The sequence below is a fragment of the Plecotus auritus genome (genome assembly GCF_963455305.1).
Source record: "Plecotus auritus genome assembly, chromosome: 3".
NCBI lineage: Eukaryota > Metazoa > Chordata > Mammalia > Chiroptera > Vespertilionidae > Plecotus > Plecotus auritus.
This window is the reverse complement of record NC_137772.1, coordinates 377,380-400,965: the sequence shown is the minus strand read 5'-3', so window position 1 is coordinate 400,965 and position 23,586 is coordinate 377,380. Positions and strand designations below refer to the sequence as shown.

The 23,586-nt window shown below is 51.8% G+C and overlaps 1 protein-coding gene across 2 annotated transcripts in view; it reads left to right on the top strand.

The window, feature by feature from the left end:
- The window catches only part of AGPAT5 (1-acylglycerol-3-phosphate O-acyltransferase 5), a 37,635-nt gene that overhangs the window by 1,099 nt on the left and 12,950 nt on the right, over positions 1-23,586 (top strand). Inside the window, exons 2-5 of one of the 2 annotated variants that reach the window (XM_080663090.1) lie at positions 8,866-8,935; positions 13,846-13,961; positions 16,669-16,758; positions 20,601-20,691. In XM_080663090.1, coding sequence (XP_080519216.1) covers positions 8,866-8,935; positions 13,846-13,961; positions 16,669-16,758; positions 20,601-20,691 — 367 coding nt within the window. The remainder of the gene's footprint in view (positions 1-8,865; positions 8,936-13,845; positions 13,962-16,668; positions 16,759-20,600; positions 20,692-23,586) is intronic. The other variant, XM_080663089.1, reaches the window with a different exon arrangement.

The following is a 23,586-nucleotide window of genomic DNA, read 5'->3' as shown; positions in this document are numbered from 1 at the left end:
TCGTGCAACAAACAAAAGTAGAAGGGCCTCTTTATGTAGTTCTTTGAAGTCTCATACAAAGGTAACAATTGTGAATTTTTACTTTATCTCCCAGTCTGCAAAAAGAGTTTGATTCTTGGTTATTACTTATATTCAGTTACTCCCTTTTCTCTTTTCTTTTCTTGGTTTGGCATGGAGGGGAGGGGAGGGGACTGTTCTGTCTTTTTGCCATTGAGAGCCTCAGTGTCCACCCTGTTGTCAGTCACCCAGCTACTGTTTAGGCTGTTTGAACTGCTGTTGATTCCCGGAGGACTTGAGTTTGCCCCAGTTGTAGGTTTTTTGTTTTTTGTTTTTTTGGGGGGGGGAAGGGAATTAGGAGAAGCCAGGGTCTCCATTTAAACCAACATCTTGGTTTGCTATGAGAGAAAGATGACTCTTCCAGAAAACTGGTTCCTGATAGTTGACTTTTATTTTTTTTTATTTTTTTAATGTATTTTATTGATTTTTTACAGAGAGGAAGGGAGAGGGAGAAAGAGAAACATCGATGAGAAACATTGATCAGCTGCCTCCTGCACACCCCCACTGGGGATGTGCCCACAACCAAGGTACATGCCCTTGACCCAAATCGAACCTAGGACCCTTGAGTCCGCAGGCCGATGCTCTATCCACTGAGCCAAACCGGTTAGGGCTGATAGTTGACTTTTAAAGTGGGCCGCATGTAAAATGTTCACTGATGCAGATCTATCATCTCCCCCTGTGCTATTCACATTTACCTGAATGTGTGGTTTTTAAGTATTTAATTTCACATCAGATGACAGCTGGCCTGGACTCAGAGCATAGGACAAAGTCAATTACCTTTTAGAAAAATAATTCTGCCTGTACCTGGTTATTTTATTTTTGTTCAAAGAAAGGAATATGTTCCATGCAATATAATGTACAATTGAAGTACTTTTTGTTTAGCAAGTTTCTTATTTTTAAAAAGCAATTGTAATCGCTCTCCCATGGCGGGGGGGGGGGGGGGCAACCAAAATTTTTGGTGGCCTTGAAAAAAAAGTAAAAATAAAAACAAAAAGCAATGGTAAAATTTCACAGTGATTCTGAAATTGAGTATTTTACGTCATGCCCTGTTTAGTATAGACCTCCAATTTATTTTGGAGTTCTTAGCATATGGTTTTTTAAAAAATTTAAATTTTGAATTATACTTCATGGCCATCAGACATCCTTTTATAAATGTAAGTCCCTCGATGAAGTTTTGTAGGAATCCTAGAACTCCGTGCCCACTGGCCATGAAATGCAGATTATGGACATGTAATAAAAATAGAGGCCTGAGAGTTTTCTTGTCCATGCATTATTTTTTGGCAAGGAGTTATTTGTTGGTTAGTAACAGAGAGCATGATATATTTGGGGGGGGGGGGGTCTTTTTTCCTGGAATCTGGGGTCCCTGGATAGAAAAGGCTATCTTCCAATATTTCTAGTGGTTTCTTTTAAGATTAAACCAAAAGAGGGAAAACAGCTGTTTTTAAATATAAACCCAAGGGAAAAGGATATATGAGAATGGACATTCTGTCGCCTTATTTTTTACCTAATAGTTTTCCTTAGTGACTTTGTCATTGCAAAGTTTCTATTAAAATTTTAGCTTGCGCTCTGGCCCGTGTGGCTAAGTTGGCTGGATATTGTCCCATGCACTGAAAGGTTGCCAGTTCGATTCCTGGTCAGGGCACATGCCCAGATTGCAGGCTCAACGCCCAGTGGGGCCGTGTGCAGGAGGCAGCTGATCAGTGTCTCCCTCTTACATCAATGTTTCTCTCTCTTCCTCTGTCTCTAAAAATCAATAAAAAAATCATTTTTAAAATTTTAGCTTGTTTTTCTTGTTTTGCTAAGGGACTTTTTTTTTTTTTTTTACTTGAATTGTTCATCAGCTTTCCTTGCAAGGCCAGTGATCATCCTCTTGTTGGTTCTGTATAAAAGAATGTTAACTCATTCTTTTAAGTTTTTGAGTGAAAGGAAGTTCACCATTAAATTATATACATTGCAGAAGTATTTTCAAATTAGACTCTTTAAAAATAGCATTTTAATGCTTTTAAATTATGAGTATAAAAAATAAATGCTTTGTAATAGTTGTGACAGTATTTTTTATGCATGGAATTTGCTCTTTGCTTGTTTTTTAAAATACATTTTCATTGATTATTTTAGAGAAAGGAAATGAGAAGGATAGAGAGATAGAAACATACGTGAGAGAGGAACATCTATCTGCTGCCTCCTGCACACCCCGTACTGGGGATGGAGCCTGCAATCGGGCACGTGCCCTGACTGGGGAATAAACCAGTGACCTCTTGGTTCATGGGTTGACACTCAACCACTGAGCCACTCCGGCCAGGCAGCGTGGGGAATTCTTAAAGCTGAAAACATGTGGGTCCATGGAGTTCATGATGTGTGCTTGGCAGGTAAACCTTCTCCCAGTGGAACTTGGCAGTTCCACGGGATTTTAGGTAGATGTTCTGTTCCTTCCTAATTTCACTACTGTATTTTCACATGCACGCATCTTTGAGACAGGAAAACATTCCAATCACGATTGCTAAAATTGCTGTTTCTGATTTATCTTTTTAGGTTCTCCTAGAAACTCATTAATACTGAAACTCAACTGGGTACCTTCTTCATCATTTATTGCTTTGGGATTTTAAAAGTTTTATGTACCTATCTCTTTTTTTAAAATATATTTCTTTTTATTAATATCAGAGAGGAAGGGAGGAGAGAGAGATAGACATCAATGATGAGAGAATCATTGATTGACTGCCTCCTGCACGCCCCCTGCTGGGGATCGAGCCCACAACCCAGGCATGTGCCCTTGGCTGGAATCAAACCTGGGACCCCTTGGTTTGGCTCAGTGGATAGAGCATTGGCCTTCGGACTCGGGTCCCAGGTTCGATTCGGGTCAGGGGCGTGTACCTTGGTTGCGGGCACATACCCAGTGGGGAGTGTGCAGGAGGCAGCTGATCGATGTTTCTCTCTCGTCGGTGTTTCTAACTATCTGTCCCTCTCCCTTCCTCTCTGTAAAAAATCAATAAAATATATTTAAAAAAAAACTGGGACCCCTCAGTCCTCAGGCTAACGCTCTATCCACTGAGCCAAGCCAGCTAGGGCTGTATCTATCTCTTGACTTGAGATCCACTGACAATTAGAGCACACCTTTTTACTATTTGAGGGAGCACTGATTTAAGTGAGTAATTGTATTAAGTTCCTGTGATTGCCATAAGAAAACACCTCAAAGTAGTGGCTTAAAACAGTAGAAATTATCTTCTCACAGTCTGGAGGCCAGGTGTCGGACATCGAGGTGTGTGGGCCCCACTCCCTCCGGAGGCTCTAGGGAGGATCCTGTCTCTCTTCCAGCTCCTTGTGCTGCTGGCATCCCCTGGCTGGTGGCCACATCCTCCCACCTCTGCCTCGGGGTCATATGGCCGCCTCCCCTCTGTCTCAGCTCTCCTCTGCCTCTTTTGTAAGGACACTTGTCATGAGGCCTAGGGGCCCCCCCCCCCCAGATAATCCAGAATGATCTCCCCAGCTCCCCTGCTGGAATCAGTTGGAATTTACTTTAAAATGTATTTTATTCTAATGGTTCTGTTTGCTAATTCTCTTTTCCCCAAATGCTAACTAACATAATACATTATAACAGTAAAATTTCAAATTTGATATAAATAAATTAGTTTTTCTACTGACCTACTTTGAGTGTAAAATAGTGGTAGGGATTCTGTGTACATAATCTGCCTCTCTCGTAAATTTGTCTACTTTTGTGGAGCTGAATACACTGAGAGTTGAGTCTTCTTTGAAAAATATATCTTTATTGATTTCAGAGAGGAAGGGAGAGGGAGAGAGAGAGAGAAACGTCAATGATGAGAGAGAATCATCGATCAGCTGCCTCCTGCACGCCCCACACTGGGGATGTGCGTCTGCAGCCCGGGTATGTGCCCTGACGGGAATCCAGCCGTGACCTCCTGGTTCATAGGTCCACACTCAACCACCGAGCCACTGTGGCTGGGCGAGTTGACTCTTCTTAAATGGAATTAGAAGTTAATTTTCCCTTTAATATTTCCTAATTATTACTAGGGTTTCTTTTTATATATATATATATAGCAAGGGTGGAGATTTATTGACGAATAAGGACAGACTCCCACATGGGGAGGGGAAAGCGTCCCCATTACTATGGTTTCTTAAACAGAGGTTGATATTGATAGACATTCAAAACTAATAACTTCTCACTAAAGACCCCTAGAGCCCATTCTCCTTTCATTCATTCCCTCAATACCGAAGTGGGCACCTCGTTCCAGGGCCTCGCTGCACACTGCCTGATGCAGGGCGACCAGCGTGGAAGGCCCTGCCCTTAGGACCTCCGTCCAGGGGGCCAGGACATGGCAGGAAAAGGGCTGTGCTCTGTGCTCTGTGAGCCCAGAGGTGGAGGTGGGGCCTGGGGAGCTTCCAGAAGGCAGTGCTGTTAGCCTGGAGCCTGAGAAGGAGCCCGTTGGGAAGGTCTGTGGTCGTCCTGGGCTCCGAGTTAGGGAGGGCGGATGTGCGGAGAGGGCGGAGCATCCCGGAGAGGGCGGAGCATCCCGGAGAGGGCGGAGCATCCGGGCCTGTGAGAGGCCGCAGCAGGGCGCTGTGATTGGACAGGGAGGGAGAAGGAGAGGACGGGCGAGTGGGGTCAGCTTCCCAGTGCGACCGAGCTGTGCACTGTTCTGTGAGGAAGGTCACGTCACTCTGCAAGGCGGCACCGTTCTTCCCACTTCACAGATGGGAGAATCGAGGCACAAGCAGTTCACGATGTATTGGTCAAGCCAGGATCCGGTCCAAGGCAGTCTGGCTTCGGGCCCAGTTTTCTGCGGATGCTGTGCCAGGTGGTGAGGTTACACTGGTTGTGCTTATACTTGGAGGAAGGTGGACAGTCCAAATAGGAGGCAGCACGGAAATCGGAATGTTTGCTTGTTCGCTCTGTGACACAGACAGACACCCTGCGTGGGTCATTCCGGCGGCTGCGGCCGTGGTGGAGAGCCGCGTGGACTCCCTTCCACAGGAGGACTTGCAGGTGTGTCCGGGAGAGACTCTGGCACCTGTGTGAGCTCGCAGCCTCCTCAGGTCTGCCCTGCCCGGCTTTCCCCACGTTGGTTTCATGCTACAACAGGCGGCTTTGGGCTGCTGTCTCTCTACTTCTTCAACTTGACACCCCGTCTTTCCTTAGCTGTCCCGGTCTCACCCCATCTCAGTGTCAGGGTCACTTGTACGTAACATTAGCATGTGTACCATTAGCACTCACATATCCTAGTAGCCGTTTCCCTTCTACGGATGTAAGCCCTTGGAGGTGGCCGTGAAGGGGAGAACGACTTGATTTGATGTTGTTCTTTGTCGCCAAGGCCGCACGGTCTGCAGGGATTCTGGCCTGTGCTGTGGACAGGCGTGGTCTAGCAGGGTCTGCAGGTGCGGTGAGTCTGAGCGCGTTCTTGACTAGGTGAGGAGGGAGGGGCGCACTCCGCCCTCAGAGTCAGGTCAGGCCTGGGCGGGCGGGTTCGGGACAGCCGGAGAGGAGAGCCCTGTTCGCTTGCCAGGAGACACTGCGCTCGCTGTGGTTCGAGCCTGTGCGCTCTCGGCCTTGTTTCCTGTGTCTCTGTGGGAACTGGCAGTGAACACCAAGCGAGCGTGGCTGGGAGCTTCGGGGCTGTGGGTGTGTGCGGGTGACGTTTGGAAGGCAGCTTGCCTCTGCTCCGGTGGGAGTCCAGGTGCATAAAGACAGGACAGTGGTACCTAGAAAGAGACCGTGCTGAGTGCGCACACGGCTAGGCGCGAGCGTTTCCGCCCAACAGAATAGCCCACCCTCAGACAACACACCGTAGCAGCGTAGATGGAAGTCGGTTAAAAGCCACACGGTCTGGTGAGGTAAGTTACCAAGTAAAGAGATGGACCCAGAGCGAGGCAGCGCGGGAGGGCGGCCGATGCCGTGCCTCCCTGGGACGGGTGCTGGGGCCGCGGTGGGCCATCGGGCAGCTGGTACCTGGGGGGCCGGCTCCATGTGCTCTCAGGCCCCCTCTGCTCCTGTTCTCCATCTGCATTTCTGTACAGGTTGTTTTATGTAAGTGTTTAGTTTTTATCTCACAAGTTTCTTACCTCTTTTGGTGAGTAAAAGAAAGTCATGTAAGCTTCTAATACACGTGAAGCCTTCTCGTTGACATTTTCTATCGGAGTTTTTGCAGAGGATAGAGTGTAACATTTGAAGGAGTTTGGGATCCCCAGCAGAGAAACCTGTGTGGTCCCTAGTTCCCTGCCCCACTGCGTTCAGCTTGAGCAGGTCAGCTGCTCAGCTCCCGGCCCGCGCTCATCCTGAGTTGGAGTACTCACGTCTCGTGGTCTGGAGACTCTCAGAGGGTGCTGGAGCCAGCCAGCTCCCTGACGGCCCACGTGGATGCCCAGGAAAACGCCGTGAAGAGGGCAGTGCCGAGGACAGAGGTGGCGCGTGGTCAGACCTCTGAGCTGGGAGGTCCCCTAGGTGCTGTGTGGTGGCTGCTTTTGCACATGGGTATTGGACCAGTGGCCATGTTTGCATCTTGTTGCAGAGGGATCATCACTTTCCTCATCAGTGGAATGTTTCAAACAGGGCAGAAAAAGACTGCAGATTTTGTATGCATTACGGTAGGAGACTTTTACTGGGTAACTAGTGACCTATTTCATTGGCATAAAAGCACATTGAAAAATGCATTTCCAATGATCCTATCCAATAAAAGAGTAATATGCAAATTGACTGTCACTCCACCACACAAGATGGCCGTCCCCATGTGGACACAAGATGGCTGCCAGGGGAAGGCAGTTGTGGGTGATAAGGCCAGCAGGGGAGGGCAGTTGGGAGGGACCAGGCCTGCAGGGGAGGGCAATTGGGGGTGGGACCAGGCCTGCAGGAGAGGGCAGTTGGGGGGGACCAGGCCTGCAAGGGAGGGCAGTTGGGGGGGACCAGGCCTGCAGGGGAGGACAGTTGGGGGCGACCAGGCTGGCAGGGGAGGGCAGTTAGGGGCAATCAGGCCGGCAAGGGAGCAGTTAGGCATCAATCAGGCTGGCAGGGGAGTGGTTAGGAGGTGATCAGGCTGGCCGGCAGAAGCAGTTAGGGGCAATCAGGTAGGCAGGCAGGCAGGCAGGCGAGCGGTTGGGAGCCAGCAGTCCTGGATTGTGAGAGGGATGTCCCAGATTGGAGAGGGTGCAGGCTGGGCTGAGGGACACACCCCTCCCACCCCCGTGCACGAATTTCATGCACCGGGCCTCTAGTTATAAATAAACATGGAGTATACATTATATATGCAGTCTTATTCAAACTGAAATTCTTTGTGGCTGCATGTCTACCTAATCAGAGACCTTTTTCAGGAAGGTAGACTAGAGAGCTATTGTTCCTATTCATTAATCACTTACCCCAGTTTTGAATTTAAAAATTTGCTTTATTGGGTACTAGAGCCGTCACATTGGGTGGTTTCGATGTTCCAGGCAGCGGTCCTCATCTGTCCCACCACCTGTGAGCGGTCCTGGCAGTGCGTGCGTTCCCGGGCACGAGCCGGTGTGGAGGGTGGGCCCTTGCTCAAGCTCCTGGTGAGGGATGGACGAGGTTCCAGGGGAGCCGCCGGCAGACAAGGCTCCAGGCCCCCCAGTCGGCTGGCACCGGCACTGACCACGTGGAGGCCAGGCCCTGCGACTTGACCTTCCTGTGTGGCAGCCTCTGAAGCTGCGGCTTCCCTTCTGGAAAAGAAAAGCGGTTCCACTGAGCGAGAGCGTCAAGCCGTCTGTGGGCCAGTGGGGTGGGCCTCACCCTTGCTCTGCACTCTGAGTGGTTCCACGAGCGGTTTTGAGTAAGCAGTTTGTGTTCAGTGACCGTGGTCGTCTCACACAGCCAGGCACAGCAGTCCCCCCTGCCCCCCCTCCCCCCCGCAGACGCTTCCCCCTGGCCCTAGTGCAGGCAGTGCTGCTCAGGACGCCCCAGCTGCCTGACTGCGCCGACCTCCTGACCTCCCGCACCAGGCAGCCCCAGCTGCAGAGCAGGGTCTTTCCCTGTGCTCCTGCCAGCCCGGTCCGAGGGACAGACAGACGCCCAGATGGCCACACCACAGCCGGGCCTCAGGCTCCTTCCTCCTCACTCCGCCCACCCCGGGGCAGGTGCCTGTGCAAAAGGAAACGAGCAAGTTTCCGTGGAGTGTTGGGAGCTGTGCCTGTGACTGGTGCCGTGCAGGGAGGAGACCCTTCCTCCACCCTCGGGCTTCCCACGGGGCCTGCCCACTACGGACAGAGGCCAGGTGAGCAGCAGGCAGCCCTGCGCGTTTCACTGCTGTGAACATTGGGACGTGCCCTGGGCCTCCCAGGAAGGAGGTGGGAACCAAAAGGTCTGACACGCGTACGTGTCGAAGGCCTCATCTTCTCCTGAACATTCCCCTCCATCTCATCTGAAAATCGCACGTCCCGGACACGGCTGCTCTGTGTGCACCGCTCTTAAAACAGCGCGCACTGCGCTTCTATAGCGCGTGCATGTCTCCGCCCACGCACTGCACGCACCTGCCTCCTCCGCGAGGGAGGCGCTGGGAAGGAAGGTCCTCGTGAGCCGTGTCGGTGCATGTCCAGTCGGTACATGCTTGCTGTATTTTGCTCACAAGAAATCATTGTGTTTCTTTCACTTTATGACCATTAACCTGGCCTGCTCTTGAAACATGCCGTTTATGCCCCTGAGACTCCGAGGAGAAACCTGGTTTGTGTGCATTGTGATTGGACATAATCATGACATCATGTGTGTGTCAGTTTTTTGGCATTGTCCTATTTGTGTGTTACATAAGTACATGCTTAAAATATCAAAGTAATGTTTCTTTTTGTTTTATCTTGTAGATATTGCTATATGGAGATTTGCCAAAAAACAAAGAAAATATAATATATTTAGCAAATCATCAATGCACAGGTTTGTATTTCATTTGTGTGAATCTTAGGTTTTTCTACAGGAAATACGTGGGCATTCAGAGCAGTGTTGTATATTTAAATGAAAATTTTTTGTTATTGTTAAAACATGAATTTGGAATGCAGATATTATGTGACCTTGTATTTGTGATTTCACTGTGAATTTCCCTCGTCTTGCCTCTTCCCTGCGATGAGTGTAAATAAGCTATTTCCTCTCTCCCCACTTCTTTGAACAGCACTCTGCGCGTCTGTGCGTTCTTCCTCTGTAGGTAATGGGTCTGGAAGGGGGCTGGTGGGTCGCGGTGAGTGTGCGTTTTATATTTTGATGGTTGAGCTGCAGAAAGGGGTTCAGTACGTGAGGCACATGTGCTCAGCACGGCATTCGTGTCTGACGTGCGCGGTTCCTTCTGCCTCGGGTGTAGGTTGAACCGCAGCTTGTTCCTCCGACAGAGGCCTCGGAAGACGGGGTCTCCGTGAAGCACGGCGCAGACTTTCAGTTGGCACTCGGAAGCTTTAATTCGGCCATGGTTGTGGATTCACAGAATTATAAAAATGGTGCTGAGGATTGCAGGGCCTCCTCCCCAGGGTCCCGGGGATGACTTCTTACAAACGGTGTGCAGCACCAAAAGAACACGTGCACACGGCTGCAGTCCTCAGTTCTCCCAATAGCTGCGTTCAGGAACAGCCTCTTCAGTCTCCTTCAAGCCTGCGGCTGCTTTCGGGCACACTTCCTAAATCTCATCTTTCTCTGAAAGCGCAGTGCTCGGGAGCCGAGGGCGAAAAGCAAGCTGACACGGACGATGCCTCCACAGGAAGGCCTGCGTGCGGCTGCCCTTGCCCCCCCTGCCCACTGCGTCTCCACGACCTAGTCCTTTCATTCCTGCCTCTGCCATAGACACGGCAAAGAGAGCGAAAGCAGCTGAAATACGTTGGCCTCAGTTCAGCTTATTGATGGTTACACTCGGTTTTATAGGACAAGAGTTGACACTACCAAGTGTTGACAGGAGATTTTGTGTTTTTTTTTTTTAATATATGTTTTTATTGATATCAGAGAGGAAGGGAGAGGGAGAGAGAGAGAGAGAGACAAATCAAGCGGAGAGAGAGTCATGGATCGGCTGCCTCCTGCACGCCCCACACTGGGGACGGAGCCCGCAACCTGGGCCTGTGCTGTGACCAGGAATCGAACCGTGACCTCCTGGTTCCTAGGTCGATGCTCAGCCACAGAGCCATGCCCGCCTGGCAACAGGAGTTTTAATGCCTCTGTGTATTTTGTGAACATTATCAACGTGACTGGCTGAGATTATTTGATTTCATTATGTTTGACTTAAGCACCCAGCCCTGTGGTCAGGGTCTGCTTCTAACTCTGGCCTAGAAAGTCACCTTGCTGTCCTGTATTTTGACTATTTCTCCCGACAAAAGTGGGCTCTTTACTACTAACAGTCTCTCTTCCTGGCCTGTTGCTGATGCCTATTCTACCAGAGCTCCACGAGCCAAATAGAACGAATTGTGGGGTCTAGGGCACACATGCCCACATTCCCTCCGATTGAGCTAGTGGTGATGGTGATGCTGCTGCTGCTGCTGATGGTGATGGTGATGTGATGATGATGGTGGTGATAGTGATGGTGATGTGATGATGATGGTGGTGATGGTGATGGTGATGCTGCTGCTGCTGCTGCTGCTGGTGGTGATGGTGATGTGATGATGGTGGTGATGGTGATGTGATGATGGTGGTGATGGTGATGATGGCGATGGTGATGATAGTGATGATGGCGATCGTGATGGTGATGGTGATGATGGCAATGGTGATGTGATGGTGGTGATGGTGATGCTGCTGCTGATGGTGATGATGGCGATGGTGATGATGATAATTATGGTGATGGTGATGGTGGTGGTGGTGGTGGTGGTGGTGCTGACCACAAGCGCAGTGCTGGGTCCGAGCCAGGCGAGTGCGTCCTGTGTAGCAGCGCTGGACTGCAGCGCCCGTGTGAATTAGGAACTGTTACTACATCAGAATGTACGTGAGGAAACCCTGCTTTTTAAACAGACGTGTATATTTCTTGTTGATTTTTAGGGTGAGGAAGAGAGAGGAACACTGGTGCCCAGACGGGAATCAGTCTGGCCTCTTTTTGGTGTGCGTGCGGGACAGCACCCGACCCTGAGCCACACCGGCTACAGCCAGGAACCCTGCTTTCCTGCGGCCTCTCCTCGCGGCCCAGGTCCAGGGAAACAGTGGTGCGGCTTTGACTGGCTCACATGGAAGGGTTCGCGTGGGGCCACTTTTCTGATGCCTTGGTCACATGACGTCAGAGCTCCAAGTGCATGTGACTGTAGAGCGATGTATTACCTCTCATAACTCGCTGTTGTCTGGTGCCTCCTGCCTGACCCTCATGGGGAATAAACAAACACAATGAAAAGGAATGTGAGGAGCAGAATTGATGGCACAGCCCTGGTCGGTGTGGCTCAGTTAATCGGAGCATCCCATGCACCAGAGTCGTGGGTTCGATTCCCGGTCAGTGCACACACCCAGGGTGCAGGTTTGATCCTGGCTTGGAGTGAGTACTGAGGCAACCGATCGATGTTCCACTCCCAAATCTGCATTTCGCTCTCCCTTCCTCGCTCTCTAAAAACCAATAAAGACATATCCCCCGATGAGGATTAAAAAATAAATGGATGGCATGACGCTGGTGTCTTGTGACTAAATTAGCTCTTAAACTTCTCCACTACAGTTTTCAGAAGATGCAGCGCATAACCAGGACGGTTCTTTGCGAACATGACATAAGTTTAAAATTGTACACTTTCTCTCAGAAGCGTTTGGAGATGCATCCTGGGCCACAGTAGAGCCACGCAGGGTTCAGGATAAACACGCACTGTGACACCTTCCCAGCCTTTGGAAATAGTTGTTGCAGGAAAAGATGCCAAGTCTTGTCTTCAGCCCGCACCCTGATGTGCTCCAGGTTGCACCCCTCACTCAGTTCTCACGGCTCACTCTGGTGCACAGCAGGCACAGCTAGAACAAGTTGGTGTTTGGTTCCCGAGGCACGATTAGGATAAAGGTGTTTGTCAGTGAGTGCTTCCTGGGTGTGATGAGAGGAAGGGGACAGGAATTACGCACTGTGGAGAGGTGACACTGGAGAGTTCAGCGTAGGTGTCCCATGGCCACAGAGCCGGGGTCACTGCGGGGAAAGCCTTGGCATTGTCACACTTAAAGGGAACTATATCACTTACACATATAACTGTAATTCTTCACTCACTATGGAGGAGTTACTTGCAAATGTTAAAAAAGAAAGATTAAAAAGAGAGATTTATAGCCCTAGCCAGCTTGGCTCAGTGGATAGAGCGTCGGCCTGTGGACTGAAGGGTCCCTGGTTGGATTCTGGTCAAGGGCACATGCCCAGGCTGTGGGCTCGATCCCCAGTAGGGGGCATGCAGGAGGCAGCCAATCAATGATTCTCTCTCGTCGTTGATGTTTCTCTCTCTCTCCCTTCCTCTCTGAAATCAATAAAAACATTTTTAAAAGAGAGAGATGTATAATAATTGATACAATTGTTTTCCAAAAAGACAACTTTAGTGCCCCAGCTGGCTGAGCGCTGCCTGGCTGCTGTGTCTGCGGCCTGCACAGTGGAGAGGTCACCCTGTAGCTGGGGAAGGCCCTGTGGCTAGAACTTTCTGGTAACTCCTGACTGACTTGCTTGTATTTCCTGCAGCCTTTTGCTTTGTATTTTTTAAAATATCCCCCTCATTCGCTTCTTCGCGCCCTCTCCCGGGACCCGAGTCCTCGCGCAGAGCGCACCAGTTCTTTCCAAGCCCACTCGTGCACGCGGCCGTCCCCTCGCGTTCGCGTATCGTCTTCAGTCTCAGGAGACAGGGCGGTTTGTAGCCAGTACTTTCAAGTCCAGCCCTGGGGGTCTTGACCTTCGCACTTGCCCTCTTCTGTCATTCCTTTCCTCTCAGTCCATTTCCCACCTCTGCCCACTGCTCTTCCCTCGTCCCTCGTCCCTCGTCCCTGCCCCAGGCGAGCCCTTGCTCAGGATTTCTGTGGAAGATCAGTTAACAGTGCCTTTCTTCCTGCTGGTGTAAGCTCACTCTGCCTCTTCCTTTTGCTGTCGCCTTTAGCGATACCACGTCTGTTGGTGAGAGCTGTCGGCACCTGGGCTTGTGCCTTGGGTTTTGCGCAGCTGCCGGCACAGCTGCACGCTGCTGAGGTCCTTGGTTTGGGTGCTGCTGGACCCAGTGTTTGCCTGCGGCTCACTGGCACGGTGTCCCTGCCTTCGCTGGCCGTATTAGCATATCCGGAATTCCCAGTGGCACTGGGCAGTTCCACTGAACGTGTTTTTGCTTATCATTTTGTCATGGTTTCTAGACTCAGAATCAGAGAAGCTTACTTTGTCCCTGCTTTTGGACTGCTGTGGTAGTTTGTAACCTTGGCATTTTGTTCATGAAATAAAAGCCTTTCAAGAAATGCAAAACAAAACAAAAACTCTAACCCCAGCCGTTTGGCTCCGTGGATAGAGCGTTGGCCCACAGACTGAAGGGTCCTGAGTTTGATTCCGGTCAAGTGCGTGTACCTCAGTGGGCTTGATCTCCAGCCCCAGGCAGGGCATGTGCAGGAGGCAACCAGTCCATGTGTCTCTCCCTCTGTCTCTCCTCCTCCTCCCTTCCACTCTCAAAAATCCATGGAAAAATGTCCTCGGGTGAGGATTAACAAAAACACAGAAACCAAAAAACCCTAAACAACAAAAATTAGAAAATACAGAATTTATGTATTTTTAAATGTCTCCTGTTGCTTTGAAGCAATATTAGAATTCAAATCATAACATGTTCCAAGCAAATTCCTTAGAGGATGTGGTGAGGGGCGCTCGGCGGTGGGAGGGGCGCTGGCGCCTGGGCTGGCGCACTGATGGCCTGTCTCCACAGTGGACTGGATCGTGGCGGACATCCTGGCCATCCGGCAGGGCGCCCTGGGGCACGTGCGCTACGTGCTGAAAGACGGCCTGAAGTGGCTTCCCTTGTACGGCTGTTACTTCTCTCAGGTAACGCTGCTTCCATGCTTCTTAAAAAATGTATAGGTGGCTTATAAAAATGTAGTCTTAAAAATTAAATATACACTTAATATAAATGTACAGGTTGGGGGGTTATTTTTATTAGTTTAATAGCTTTTACTAAATTGAAGTAATGTTATTTCAGATTTTCAATGGTGTGTATTTATATACATGTCTGATTACCTAGATAGTTTTATTAAATAGCAAAAATGCAAATGTACAGAAATCAGACAAATAGGGAAATTTACCTTAAGAAACCAATAATAAAAGAGATTATGGCCCAGCCAGTGTAGGTCAGTGGTTGAGTGGCAACCCATGAACCAAAGAATCCTTATGAATGGTTCTGTAATGCTTTGGAATCTTAAAGGGATCAGAAGTCAAGGCACCTTTCAAAATAAAAAGACAGCTGACACCCACTGTTCCCAGTCTCGGTTGTCCTTCTTTTCCATTTTACTAGGATCCTTTCTCTTCCCTTCCTGACCTTCTCAACCCAAGCCAGGCTGTAGTCTCCAAAAATAAAACCAAATCACTGTTTTATGGAGTAGTTAAAGACCAGCCTTCAACATTCAGAGCCCTGGAGGGTGCTTAGCTGGGGGCTTGGTAGGGTCCTACCTTGTGGTAGTGACCTGGGAATGTTTGCAGAGTCACTGGGGGTCTTGTGTCTTGTTTTGAGAGCGTGCAGATCCCATGATAAAGTCCATCCCCTTTACCAACTCAGATCAGCCTGAACACGGCAGGCTTGTTCTCAGGTCCCTAAGCTGGTGGGGCGTCAGCCAGGTTACTCCGTAGCCTGTGTCTGCCTGACCAGCTGCAGAGGGACGTGCCCTGCTGAGGGTCTGCCCTGCTGAGGTCTGCCCTGCTGAGGGTCTGCCAGGACAGGTGCTGTGCTGGGTCTGCCCTGCTGAGGTCTGCCAGGACAGGTGCTGTGCTGGGTCTGCCCTGCTGAGGTCTGCCAGGACAGGTGCTGTGCTGGGTCTGCCCTGCTGAGGTCTGCCAGGACAGGTGCTGCCGCAGCCCCAGCAAAACATGCCGGGCACTCCCCGCCCAGCGCTGTGTCTGGGGGCATCAGGCCCCACTCCTGCCGTCCCACGGCCCACCCCGGCCTCCCTGGCGGCCGCCTTTCTAGGCGGGTGTTCCTCCCTCCGTGCCCTCCCTCAGCGGTTCCTCAGCCTCACATCAGTGCCGGGGCCCAGGATAGGCGTCAGCAGGCCACCCTCCGCTGCCGCTCCCTCTCCCGCCCTGCCTTTCCGTTGGGCTCTTTGTGCAGACACCGCGTTCTCATGCCCTTCCTCTGCCACACGTCCCTTCCCCGGCCCAGTAAGGTCTTAGCGAACGACGCTGGTCTTCGCTTCAGTATCTCGGGATGTTTTTGAATTAAATGGACCTCAGTAAGCAAGTTCAGATACTGACAGGGAGGACACTGCGTGAAGAACAGACACGACATCGCTGGAGGCTCGGGAAGGTTCTCATTGTGCTGTGTGCCGGCCGTGGCTTTGACCTCTAACCGGACGGGCTCTCGGCAGTCCTGTCCGTCTGGGTGAATGAACAGGGGCCCTGTGAGTGCCCTCTCTGCACTGCGATGGCCAGTGCATACGTGGAAGGAGCCGCCGCCCGGTGGACGACCCCTGCTTGCTTCTCTCGTCACTGCCTGTCACTCAGACTCCGGGTCAGGACAGCACGAGTCCAGCCAGTCCGCTCACGGCACGCGAGTCCCACGTAGCACAGGGAAGCCGCACTGCAGGAGAGGCGAGGCGAACGCCGCCCTGAGGCGGAGCTGAGCTAAGGTTCCCACGCGGCTCTGCGCGCCGGGCTCCTGCAGCCAGCACACAGCAGGAGCTTGTTTCCTCACGGCCCGGGGAGGGGGGGTGGGGGGTGGGGGGCGGTGCTGGCCTCTCCCTCCCGGCCTCTCCTCCCTGCAGCTGACACCCCCAAGCCCCGCCGTGTCCCCTCTCCACTCCTTGGCAGGCCCTGTCCTGTTGGATGAGGGCCACCTGGGGACTCGTGACCTACATTTCTCCCCGAGGCCCGTCCCAAACTGTCGCCTCGCAGGGCATGGCTTCAACCCAGACTGTGGGGACACAGCTCCGTCGGCAGCAGTGCTGCGTACGTGTCTTAGTTGGGCTGGTTCCTAACACCCCAAGACCATAAACGTGGACATTTTTTTTAAAAATATATTTTATTGATATTTTACAGAGAGGAAGGGAGAGGGATAGAGAGTCAGAAACATCGATGAGAGAGAAACATCGATCAGCTGCCTCCTGCACACCTCCTGCTGGGGATGTGCCCGCAACCAAGGTACATGCCCTTGACCGGAATTGAACCCGGGACCCCTCAGTCCGCAGGCCGACGCTCTATCCACTGAGCCACACCGGTTTCGGCTAAACATGGACATTTTAAGGACACTTTGCAGTGATTTCACAATTAGTGGAAAAATTGAGAACTAAGATGCACCCGTGATCGAGTTTTTTATCTTAAAAGTGCATTTTTTAAAAATAAAGCATTTTTACTTTAACTGCCAACAAAACTACACGACAATGTACTTCGCAGCGTGCAGTTCCCTTTGAATCGTGCTGCAGCACAGGAGAAGGTGCCGCTCATGTTCTTCAGGTGGGAACATTGGGACGTGTCAGCAGCCACTCCCTGCCTGTCTGTGCGGCCGCTGGCTGTTGTGAAGTAACGCTCTCTGGCCTTTTGGCAGCACGGGGGCATCTACGTCAAGAGGAGCGCGAGGTTCAAGGAGAAGGAGATGCGCCGGAAGCTGCTGAGCTACGTGAGTGCGGGGACCCCGGTAAGTGCCTGCCGCCCCTCCGCTCGGTGCGCAGTTTAGGGTCTTGGTGAGATTTAAGAATCGTCTGCAGGTCCGTTGTCCGTGCGGAATGAGTTGTCCGTGCGGAATGAATAAGGCAGGGCTTTGTTAAAGCCACAGCAGCCCTCCGCATAGAGCAAGCGCTTGGGGCCACGAGAAGGTGGCTGCGGACGATGGCGGCCTGTGCTGGGGCTCGGTTTGGCTGAGAGCAGGCAGGGAAGACGCGGTGTCTGGTCTATAAATGGAGAGCAGGCGGGCTGCCGGTCACCTTCCACCTCCGCCCGCGCTGCTGGGCCTCCACGTGGGACCTCCTGTGTAGATCCAGTTATTTGAGAAGTCAAGAATAATGTCAGTACCCACAAACAGACTCACTCAGTGTCAGTATTACTGTGTAAAACGTGGCTCCCCCGCCCCCAGAGAATCCCAGTGTTCACTTGGAAAGACGCTCCGGCTGCCCCAGAGCCCAGGACACCGTGCCCGTGCTTCCTCCAGTGCCCGGGGCTGTGGCTCAGCACCGCTCCTCCGGGTCAGGCTCCTTCCCCCCCTCTGGGCCCCCGCCCTCCTCTCCGTGTCCTCCCTCCAGCGCACGCTGAGGCTGAGGAAGAGTTCTCCACGGCAGGCAGCAGTGCGGCCGGCAGCAGGGGCTTCGTTCTCGGATGCGCTCGTTGTTGCCACGGCGAGACCGTGGGCCTCTGCTCTGGACGTTCACTTGCAGGTGGTCCAGCGCGGTGCTGGCGTTCTGGGGCAGGAGAGAGACTCCGTTAGATTCGGTATCCCTAATGAAAGCCTCCTATTTGTTTTGTTAATACATTTAAAAGCTTGGAATAATTGTGGATTTACCAAATCCAAATGAAAAAAGGCGCCTCTGGAAGGGAAGGAAATATTGCAAACCACATATCCTGAAAGGTGTCAATTTCCAAAACATATGGGACTCATGCAGCTCGCTAGAAAGAAAACAAGTCACCCGGAAATGGGCAAAGGACTTGACTGCCCCCCCAAAGAAGCCATAGGGAGCAACGTGACAAGGTACTCCTCGCCCCTAATCACCAGGGAAATGCCCGTCCCGGCCACAGGCAGGTGTCACCTCTCAGGTGGTAGAGGCGCTGCTATCAGGAAGCCGGGAGATGTGGAGAGAAGGGAGCCCTTAGATGCTGTCGGTGGGAACAGAAATCGGCGGTGTCATTATGGAAAACAGAACGGAGGGCACGCCAAGGGTTAAAGCTAGAGCTGCCATCTGATCCAGCTCCTCTACTTCTGCGTGTAGATCCAAAAATATGTATATTACCACTCTCAAAGAGATATCCGCATCCCTCTGTTCACTGCAGTAATAGTCACAGCAGCCAAGATACGGACGCAGCCTGAGTCCATCAGTAGGGGAGTGGCTGAAGAAAATATGGGACCTGTGTATCAAGAGAGAAGGAAACCCTGTCATTTGCGACAGTATAGCAGGGGCAAGGTTTTTATCTATGGAAGAGCTGTAGGTGAGGGTGCCTGATACACAGCCAGCTGTAGGTGTTGCAGGTAGGACTGGGTGGGGTTGCTGTATGCACACTCCCAGGTGTTGCAGGTAGGACTGGGTGGGGTTGCTGTATGCACACGCCCCGGTGGTGCAGGTAGGACTGGGTGGGGTTGCTGTATGCACACTCCCAGGTGTTGCAGGTAGGACTGGGTGGGGTTGCTGTATGCACACGCCCAGGAGACTGAGCAGTCAGGTGTGTCGGTCACCTCCGAGTCTCACGTGCGGCTGTGCCGTTCTGTCCCCAGGCAGTCGGTCGCTGCTGTGCTTCCTGTCACTGCAGGGGAGGTAAAGGGAGTCACACAGCTTGGGCTGTTTGGCGGGGGTGGGTGTCTGACTTCTTTTACTTAGCATGTCTTTTTCAAGATTCATCCATGTGATCGTGTGAAGTGTGGGTCAATGTTTTTGTTTGTTCTCACTGCTGAGTTGGGTGTCATTGTGTGGCGGTGCCACCACTTGCCTCAGTTTGGGGCAATAAAATACCTAACTGCTGTCATGTCTGAGGGCTGCCTTTTCATATTCCTGACAGTGACCTGAAGAACAACAGTTTTGCCTGACCAGCGTGGCTCAGTGGTTGAATGTTGACAGTTGGATTCCTGGTCAGGGCACATGCCCAGGTTGCAGGCTCGCTCCCCAGTGGGGTGTACAGGAGGCAACCGGTCAATGATTCACTCTCTCCTTCTCCCTATCTCTCTCTCCCTCTCCATTCCTCTCTGAAATCAATCAATCAATATATATATATATATATATATATATATATATATATATGTATGTATTTTTAAAAAGAACAAGTTTTTGTTCCTCTAATTCATTGATTTTTCTATTAAGATTTATGCTTTTTGTGTCCTGTTTTAGAATTCTTTGCCAAACTCAAGACTATAAGCCCTTTTCCTGTTTTCCTTGGGAGTTTCACAGTTAGCTCTGCATTGAGGCTGACGTCTAGCTGAGCTACCTTCTGTGTGGGCATCTGAAAAGGGGGAGGGATGTCTTATTTGTCCTTCGGCTGCCAACATGTTGGTGTTGTCTCTGTGGCTCAGGCTGAGGCTGGGAGTTCACCTGTAGTTTCACTGTGTCTGTTCTGACTTCCCACCTGGACCGAGGGTTACTCAGCTCACAGGATGTGGTGCCTTCCCCCAGTGCCCTAACGTACGGGGGCTCGGAAAGCCAGCCGCTAGCTTGCAGCAAGGGAGCTCTGTCAAGTAGCACTGTGTACTTTTTGAAATGTGAACACTTACTACCTTTTATATTATGGGAATTTACGCATTTATATGATTTTCCTCAAATAAGATGTCCTTAGGGACACAGATGTCTAAAATTGATGCCTTTTTAAAGTCATTTTGCAGAATTGGGAGGGGGGCTCTTTTATTAATTACTAGAGGCCCGGTGTACAAAATTCATGCATGGGGGAGGGGTCCCCTCAGCCCAGCCTGCACCCTCTCCAATCCGGGACCCCTTGGGGGATGTTTGACTGCCGGTTTAGGCCCAATCCAGCAGTCGGACATCCCTCTCACAATCCTGAACTGCTGACTCCTAATCGCTCACCTGCCTGCCGGCCTGGTCGCTCCTAACTGTCCCCCCCCTCCCGCCTCCACTGGCCTGGTCACCCCTTACTGCCTCCCCTGCCAGCCTGGTCGCCTCCAACTGCCCCCCTCTGCCTACCTGGTCACTCCTAACTGCCCCCCCGCACCGTCCTTGTTGCCCCCAACTGCCCCCCCCCCCCCGCCAGCCTAGTTGCCCCTCACAGTCCCTCCTGCTGGCCTAATCGCCCCCACTGCCCCCCCTCTGCCGACCTGGTCACCCCTAACTGCCCCCCCTGCTGGCCTAATCGCCCCTAACTGCGCCCCCCCCTCCCCCTGCTGGCCTGGTCACCCCACGCAGCCTGCTGTTCAGTCGTTTGGTCGTCCCTCACTAACCCCCCCTCCCGGCCTGGTTATAGGCAGCCATCTTGTGAGGATGTGATGGTCAATTTGCATTTTACCTCTTTATTACATAGGATTATATAGGATAGGATTACTTAACGGAGGCTTTGCATGAGTCAGCGTTTTGTGGGCGAGTTTTCATTCAGCAACTATGAACAGGTGATGAGAAATGTTGGGTTCTTGGTGACTGCCTTACCAGTGAACGCAGACTGCGTTGTCAATATGGTCTGTGTTAGATAAGACCGTTTGAATTTTGTGTTTTGGTTGCTCTGCTTGAAAGGAAGGTCGGGTGTAAGAGAAGGTGTGTGTTCCCGGCCGTGGGAGACGCTCTCAGCACCAGTGGGTTGGCCTGGTAAGTTAACAGCAAACCTCACCCTTTCTGCCCACAGATGTACCTTGTGATTTTCCCGGAGGGGACGAGGTACAACCCCGAGCTGACGCAGGTCATTTCAGCCAGCCAGATGTTCGCTGCTCAGGAAGGTGAGCGGACCTTTGCTGCTTTTGAAAAACCGTTTTAAAGATGATGACCTTTTACATCTTTGTTCCCAGAGGATATTTATGTTTTAGAGCAATTGAAATGAATGCACGTCTTTCCCCTGAGCGAATGTGCGTATAACCCTTAGGAAATGAGGGTTCTTCTCATTCACATGCTGCCATCACACATCTGAGAGGCGCGGTTCAGAGGCTGGCCAAGCGCCGTGTCGGTGCCGGGGTTTAGGTAACATCCATGTGGGTGCCGGGGTTTAGGTAACATCCGTGTGGGTGCTGGGGTTTAGGTAACATCCATGTCTGTGCCGGGGTTTAGGTAACATCCGTGTGGGTGCCGGGGTTTAGGTAACATCGGTGTGGGTGCTGGGGTTTAGGTAACATCCATGTTGGTGCCGGGGTTTAGGTAACATCCATGTCGGTGCCGGGGTTTAGGTAACATCCGTGTGGGTGCTGGGGTTTAGGTAACATCCGTGTGGGTGCACGATGCACAGTGTGGGTTCTGTGGGACGTGATGGAAACCGTTTCCAATCCGCGGTTGACAGGCCTGGATTGGGACCCAAATGGTGGCACTTCCTGGTTATGGCTGCAGGCTGCCTGTGTTACTGAGCCTCTTTGCTCATCTCTTAAAAAATACACACCTCATGGGACAGACCCAGTCAGTCTGTGTAAGAACAAGAAGGTGTGGGGCGTGTCTGCTGGAGAACATGACATACATTGGGTCACGACTTGGAAGCTGCTTTATGTCCCCGATAATGAGGACGTTCTGGACATCCACGTTTTAGGGAGTGGGTAACTCGGGTACCCAGCAGCGGTGTGACGTAAGCACATGGGGGTAGACGTAAAGCAGCGGCTCTGCGGTTTTCTCTGGTGAACGAGGAGGCACCCACACACTGTCCGCGGGGGTGTCCTGAGCGAGCCCGCCTGGTGACCCGGAGCAGACTCATGCGCTGACATCCCGAGAGCGGGCCGCGGGGACGCTCGTGACCAGGTGGTGGCTGCCCACACGCTGGGGAACATCAGAACACGGCCGGTGCAGCGAGGAAATACATTTTTGATTTTACTCATTTTTAGTTAATTCATTGTGATCTGACACGAATGCTCCCAAGCATGGAGTGACTGCAGACAGCAGCAGCCGTGTGTTTGCACCCAGGTCAGCCTCAGGCTGGGGCTCCAGAGGCGAGGCTGGCTCCTTGGCTCCGCGGGGTGAGCTGCGCCTCTCCTTCCATGGCCTGACGTGGGAGTGGGCGGGCTGGAAGGTCCCAGGTGGCTTCCGCACCCCACCTGGGCTGGCTGCACCAGCTGGGCATAGCTAGACCCTCTCCCTCTTCCCTCCTCCCCACGGCGTTCGTTCATCGGGTACCACTCCTGCGCCAGGATACGGTCTCGGGTGGACGTGGCCACGAGCGGGGCTGCGCTCCCAAACGTGTCTGAGATCCGGAACCCGGACAGCCTTGGTCCTTTTGCTCGTCTCCTTCCTTGTCAGACAGGAGTCCACCGTCTTCATGGGCTTCTGGGAGGCCCGGTGGCTCCATGCTGGCAGACCGCAGCTGTGGAGGGCGCTGTCTGCGCCGCGCTGTTCGCCCACACAGGCACTCAGCATCGCGGCCGGGCGTCCTCGGGGGTCCTGGAGCCAACTCCTCGCAATGCCGAGGGAAGGCTGGGGCTTTCCTGGCGTCAAACACGACCGGGCGTTTGGACGGGGGGGTTGGCACCTGACTCTGTTGTTCAGGGTTAACTGCATGTACGGTGTGTGTGATATGTGAGTGTGTATCCTGTTCGGGTAAAACACGTTTGTGTGCAGATAGATTTGCTCACTGTGTTATATTGACTCCGAGTCATCATTTCAGTCCAAGTTCCAGGCCCGGCATCGGCCGCCTCAGCCTCGGCGGCTTGCGCAGCAGGCTTCCTGCGTTTCTCCCTGCCTGGGGCCTGGGCCTGGGGCCTGAGGCCCAGGTGTCCTGTGGCCACGGTTTCTGGTGAGAACCGTCCTCCGGGCGTGGGAGGCTGCCCGCCCGCTGTGTCCTCACGTGGCCTTCCCAGTGCGCACACAGGCTCCTCTGTGCCTCCTCTCTTTGGGAGCACACAGCCCTGTTGGGTGAGGGCCCGCAGTTCTGACCTCCCTGAATCTTAATTGCCTCCCAGGGGCCCATCTCCACTCAGGCCCCAGGGCCAGGGCCCAGAACCAGCTGGGCTGGAGGCCCGTGCAGGCCTACGCTGTTTCTGTGTGTGCGATGAGCTATGATACCTGTTTCTTAATCCGTCACTTCAAATCCAGGTCACCTGTATTATTTAACCTCATTAACTGAGATGGCTGTTTATATGCCTACTAAGAATTATTTTTTAAATCCACAGCAATTTTGTGATGTGTTTTAAAACAAGTACTTTTAAGTAATTTTTAAAATAGTGTCATAGTGATATACATTCTAGCTTCTTAGTCTAACAGGAACCCAGTCACCTATAATTGACCAGCTATTGGCCTTCCATTTTTTTGAGTTGTAGATCTTTCTCAAAGCTACCAAAAGGGAAGAAAAATTTGTATGACTGATGTAATGTTTAACTGCTCACTTTCCTTCTTTAAATTCTGAAACTGGGAACGCGGTTGCGGTCTGTTTGAAGTCTGTTCTCGTGACTAGGAAGGTAATGATCCGGACCATACTCGAGGAGATTGACCTGTCAACAGGAGGTCTAGAAATAGTGTTTCCTGTTTTCCTGCGGCTCCAGGCACCACTTAATGAGATTACATGAAAACAACAACAAAAGACTTGTTTCTCCACCTGTTAATTTTTCGTCAAGAAAGTTGAAACTAGTAATGCGTTAGCCTGATATGTTTTGCTACTAAACATCCTTAATTTTGCTCCTCAAATACCTTCATTTGATCCTGACTTA